At 31.7% G+C, this 6,312-nt stretch overlaps 1 protein-coding gene across 1 annotated transcript; it reads right to left on the bottom strand.

The window, feature by feature from the left end:
• Positions 1 to 3,007: 3,007 nt before the first annotated feature.
• LOC134681169 (uncharacterized) lies at positions 3,008 to 5,864 on the bottom strand. Its single transcript, XM_063540649.1, has 3 exons — positions 5,736 to 5,864; positions 4,416 to 4,460; positions 3,008 to 3,558 (listed from the first exon to the last, which is right to left on the bottom strand). Exons 1-3 carry the CDS (start codon positions 5,767 to 5,769, stop codon positions 3,008 to 3,010), a joined length of 630 nt encoding a protein of 209 aa, XP_063396719.1. The 5' UTR covers positions 5,770 to 5,864.
• Positions 5,865 to 6,312: the final 448 nt, after the last annotated feature.

The following is a 6,312-nucleotide window of genomic DNA, read 5'->3' as shown; positions in this document are numbered from 1 at the left end:
GTTTCCTCTCGTTTTATGTGCAATCGTAGATTACTGATGCATGAGTAATGACAGCTTTCTCCTGTTGTATGTATAATGTTCATATTCTCTTGTTTAAGTGTAATGGCCGTTCTCTCCTGTTGTACGTCTAATGGTCGTTCTCTCCTGTTGCAGTACTTATAGTCATGGAGATATGATTTGATTTGATGGATTGGTGTTTAACGCCATTTTCAGCACTATTGATCCTAGTACTTATAATCATGGAGATATAAAGTTTAACTCAGATGTAAAAAAGACATTGTAAACCATCTACTTTTTATGTGCAAGATATTTAGATAAGATAAGATATCTTTATTCCAATTAACTAGCTAATGAAGATTAATGTAGTTTAATAGATAATTTTTCATAATTGACAAACATATTTTTGACAATCAAATACAAATATGAATATAATCAACTAAATGTTAAGATCTTAAGTCACAGCCAATCCAGAGCCATAAGCATGTTTGCAAACATGTAGTAATAAAACAGATAATATCATGAATATATAATATTAACAGGCAAATATTCTTAATGGGTTACATATAAACATATCTGTACTAAATAGAGAGTTTTCTGATTACAAGACATTCACTAATATAAACATCATGTACATTCCAATAATGTTTAATACCTCTAGGTTTTCTTGAATAAAAAGACAAATTGAAATTGGCATTTGACAATGTTTGAATTTTACATTTTGACAATTTTACAAATGATATTATAGAACTATTTTTTCAACATATTATAATGAGGAGATTCACATATATATACAATGGTTTTCATCTTCATTTTTTTCCAATATAACCTTTGTGATTTATCTATATAATTGTTTTTGGCATATCCATCCATCACTGTTTGTAGAGGGTGTACAACTATCTTGCATACTGCTGGTATATCTTTAAATTCTTTCACTTCCCAATAATTTGCTGTATTTTTTTTAATCATGTTAATTGAAAAACAAGCCAAGAGTTATTTACCTTATCTGATTTAACAGTATTTTCAGTAAAATTTTACCAATTGTTCAGAAAAAACAAGATATGCATATATGCTTAAAAAGAGATTTGTTAATACAGACATCAACCTAACAATAAAGATTTACAAAAACACAGCTAAATGTTAATAGAAGTATTGACTAGTGCCGATACTTCAAACTATAAACTAATGTCAGCTATATGAGAGATTGAATAAATGAATTATAATGTATGAATTTGTCCAAATACAAACAATAAGAAAATATCCTCCACTAGCATTGATCAGTTTGACATCAATGTTGATTTATTCCTTTTCCTTTTAACAATGATTCTATTTCTATATGTCCTTGCTCCTGTGCTACATTAAGAGGATTTTTACCTTTAAAGTCGCATTTATTGACATCAGCTGAATGCTGTAACAGATCTTTAACAACATCAACACGTCCTTCCTGACTTGCTATATAAAGTGAGGAACATCCATTATCATCACAGAGATCAATATCAACATCATCACACTGAAGAAGTACACGTACAACCTCTATCATGTTGTTATAACAAGCAATCAGTAATGGTGGGGTGCCATCATTCATACATTTATTGACATCAGCTGAATGTTGTAATAGTTCTTTAACAACATCAACATGTCCATTCTGACTTGCTATAAACAGAGGTGATACATCATTATTGTCACACTTATTGACATCAGCTGAATGTTGTAATAGTTCTTTAACAACATCAACATGTCCTACCTGACTCATTGTTACACTTATTGACATCAGCTGAATGTTGTAACAGTTCTTTAACAACATCAACATGTCCTTCTTGACTTGCTATACACAGAGGTGATACATCATTATTGTCACATTTATTGACATCAGCTGAATGTTGTAACAGTTCTTTAACAACATCAACATGTCCATTCTCACTTGCTATAAACAGAGGTGATACATCATTATTGTCACACTTATTGACATCAGCTGAATGTTGTAGCAGTTCTTTAACAACATCAACATGTCCATTCTCACTTGCTATAAACAGAGGTGATACATCATTATTGTCACACTTATTGACATCAGCTGAATGTTGTAATAGTTCTTTAACAACATCAACATGTCCTACCTGACTCATTGTTACACTTATTGACATCAGCTGAATGTTGTAACAGTTCTTTAACAACATCAACATGTCCTTCCTGACTTGCACATATTAAAGGAAACCAACCATCCTCTCCACAATAATTAATGTCACTGTTCCTACTTATCAACCATTTGACAAGGTTAATAGTACCCATATAACAACTTCCTCCTAGTGCTATATCTTTACTGTGAATACCTTTAGTACAAACAAGTTCTTCCTGTTTTGATATATCAAGTTGGTTTAAATGTGTTACCAATTTTTCTGTAAATATAGTAGAATTCATGTTTCTGTTATGACACACACTGTATACATAACCGTTCTCCCAGTCTGTGAGTATCCTTTCTATATATCTATCTATATATTTATCAGGTATTCCTATTACAAACTCTATTTCTGGGCCCATGTTATCTGTTATCTTCCAAATAAATCTCTCCTTAATAAAATCAGTATTAGCATGATCAATAAAAATCTGTATCATCTTCTCCCCAAAGTATTTGGCAAGGAAATCAAACAACTTATCATGGATTATTTTGTATGTAGTACCCTCCTTGACCACATAAGTACCTTCAAGTGTTTCCAGGGATTTCCTTAAACGTTTGATAGATGTTCCTTTATTCAGTTCACATTCTTCTAGTAAATCTTCTATCATTGCTCCTATCTTCTTATCTTTTGGTGACAAGTTTTCTTCTGTTAATGTGTTGTTAAACATTACACAAAGGACTAAGCTACAATACTGCATCTTACCAGCATCACTTTCTCCATACATTTGTACAAGTTGATCTTTGAAAACTTCAAAAGGATTGCTAAAAAAAGAGCTAACGCTAACATTCTTCTGGAGGTTCTGTTTATGATATAAGCTACATAACAGTGGGAAAAAATCATATTTTTTCTGACAATTCCTTTACTTCATCAGTATTTTCCTTCAAGTAAACTTCAGCAAAAGCAAATTTTTCAGCAGCACTAAGTTTGAATTCTATTGAACTTAAATCCATGTTACACATTTTGAAAATAGAGAGATTGCTAAATAGTTCATCTTTGTAAACCTCCAATCTACATGTAGAGATGATTTTACAGCATTTGTCTCCAAGAAGAGATATGATGTGATCAAGTCTTTGTTTCCAGTCAGTGTAAATTTGTTGATTAAGAGTATATCGGCCACATACGTCATCAAATACAAACAAAGTTTTCCTCCCATGTTTAAACCATTTTCCAATATCTTCTGGTTTACTACATGGAATTACAGTATAGCCATGTTTCTTCATTATTAGGGCAATGTGTTTAGAAAGAAAAGTTTTTCCAGTGCCAGAATTTCCAACCAGTGTAACTGAACTTTGTGTCAAAACTTTTTGCATTACATGTTTCTCTGCTTCAGTGCTTACAAACCGTTGATCATCCTTTTTCCACAGTTCCAAGCGTTTTTCGAACTGCTCTGTAAAAAATGAAATTCAATAAATTAACTATATATTTTAAGTTCAAATTTCAAGATGTAATACCACAAAAATGAAGTATGTGACATCAAGTTTCATCATGTTCATGTATCTCGGGTGTTTTGAAGCACCATATTTTTTTTTATTCAGTGTTCCAATAAATAATTTTTAAAACTTAAGATGATGGTTTTTTTTTTCTTTTAGGCTAGGAAATGTGGTTTGAAATTTTCACTGATGAGCTAATTTAAGGTTAAATGGTAAAATTGCTTTACTTAAATAAAAGGCACATACATGTACTGTTAAATGCCAGTTAAACAAAGACTAATAGGAGAATATCAATGGTGGTATTACCCCTTGAGAAAAATACTCTCTCCTGACAAGTATGTTATTATTTATTATCATTGTTGTGACATTTTTCATGTTTAGTAGTAATTTTTATCAGAAATTCTATATGTTCACACTGCATATACTATGTTTGTTTATAGTTTTCTTCATAAAATTAATAAGTGCCTAGTTTATTATTCCAAAGCACTTATTTTTTGCGTGTTTTCAAGTCGGTGTCGCAGATTTCTTAAATGACCATAAACATGATAAATGAACTGTAACATGCAAATAATTTAGATTATACCTTTTAGTCAAAATACAAGCAGTATAAAAGGAGTCGATAAATACAAACTAGAAAACTCACACCGCCTGCACATTTTTATAGATGGACAGACAAAGTGAAAAGTATAAAGTTATTGTATCCTTGATACGAGCCCTTATCAATCAAAACATATGTATTTTCCAGTTATATGTACTAAAGATGCCTTATTGTAGGATTAAGTAATGTTACAATGTTCTACATCAATAAACTTACCAAGTATATGTTTAGGAATAACTTCATCGTGATCCATCAGAATATCTAAAAATATAAAAACAACAAATTATGAACATGGTACTCTCAGATTTGAACTTGTTGTCTGTTGTGTTTTGTATTTATCTGTTGAGTTAATAGCAATACGAAGATAAGCCCTTTTAACTGATTTTTATTGTTTGTTCTTTTGCTTATGTTACATCACTGTCCCAAGTTAACGGAGGGTTTGACACCGATACACATGTTTAACCTTGCCACATTATGTATGTTCATGCCCCAAGTCAGGAGCCTGTTATTCAGTGATTGTCATTTTTTGATCATAGTGATGTGTATCATATTCTATACATAAATCAGGCTGTTGGTTGTCTTGTTAGAACTCTTTTACATTTGTCATTTCAAGGCCTTCTGTAGCTGACTATGCAGTATGGGCTTTGCTCATTGTTGAAGGCCGTGCGGTGACCTATAGTTGTTAATTTCTGTGTCATTTGGTCTCTTGTGAAGAGTTGCCTCATAGGCAATCACACCACATCTTCTTTTTATAAGTAAAAGTTTCAAAGTCAATAGACCATGACTGAAGGGCAGGGCCAAATAATCTCATTGCAATGAGATATGCCAATGCTCATACAACTGCATACCAAATACCATTGACCTTCCACTAGTGGTTCCCCATACACTGACCTAATCACAAACTAATACATGTAAACTTAGCAAAAGTTTCAAAGTCAATAGAACATGACAATTTCTATGGCAACAAGATGTGCTAATGATAATACAACTGTATAGTACCAAATAGAATTGACCTAACACTAGTGGTTCACTATAAACTAGACCTAATCAAAAACTAATACATTGTTGACAACGCCATCCCGTCGCCGAAAACAGCATACCTTTGTCTCTCTTTTTGACTCCACCAAGGCGAGACATAAACTGATTATTTAAGTGGTTTTTTTCCAAGGACCATAATTACTCTGAACAAAATTCGAACTTGGATCTGTAACTTGTCGTGATAAAACTATATACCAATTATCAAATCAATATCTTCAAGCACTATGAACAAAGGGTGGTAAACTGATTTGACTGACGGACAGACAGATAGACAGACAGACAGAGAAAGACAGACAGACACAGACAGACAGACAGACAGACAGACTGACAGATGGAGTGCAAACTTAAGTCCCCTTCGACTTCGTCAGTAGTGGACTAAATGAAGTTTTAGATTATCACACTAAGGGTAAAACTGCTATAAGACAATTAACATCAATATGAAAAAATATACATCTTTCAGTCTTGCGTGAAGTTCGGTGAACTATATTATATGGTTACCTTTTTTCTCGTGTCTGTCTTTAAGTTTCTTCATTCCTGAAAAAAGACAAACTGTCCAGATGTTTTATAGTCTAAATATTTCTATAACTGAAACCCAACATTGTACAACATAATTTTGTCATAAAGGTAAAGAAAAAACAATATTTATATCGCCAGTCATTTTTTTATCAATAATTTTACAAACTTGTAGATTTAACAAATTGAACACAACTGACGAAAATGTTAAAAGAATTAATAAATTACTATCATGACTATTAGCAGTTGACATGGTTAAGGTAGATGGGGTGTCTAAATATTGGCTGATATATTTTTCTTAATCTTCTGTAAGAGTTTTTTGTCAATGAACTTTCAAAATTTAGTATAAAAACTGGAAGTTTGGGACCATATTTTTTTGTTAAAATACATTGAAATTTACGAAATCACAGTTATTTTATAAGTGTAATAATTCTTTTTAATTTTAAAGTCAATGAGGTGATTGCTTTTCAAAATACCTTCGAAATATCAAATAAAATAAGGGGTCACATATTGCAGGCCTTATTTTACTTGGGCAAAAAAACAATTGAATCTGTGAGCTACT

Source organism: Mytilus trossulus, chromosome 8 (assembly GCF_036588685.1).
Source record: "Mytilus trossulus isolate FHL-02 chromosome 8, PNRI_Mtr1.1.1.hap1, whole genome shotgun sequence".
Classification (NCBI taxonomy): Eukaryota; Metazoa; Mollusca; class Bivalvia; order Mytilida; family Mytilidae; genus Mytilus; species Mytilus trossulus.
The sequence above is the reverse complement of the archived record's forward strand: the minus strand, read 5'-3'. Positions and strand labels throughout refer to the sequence as shown.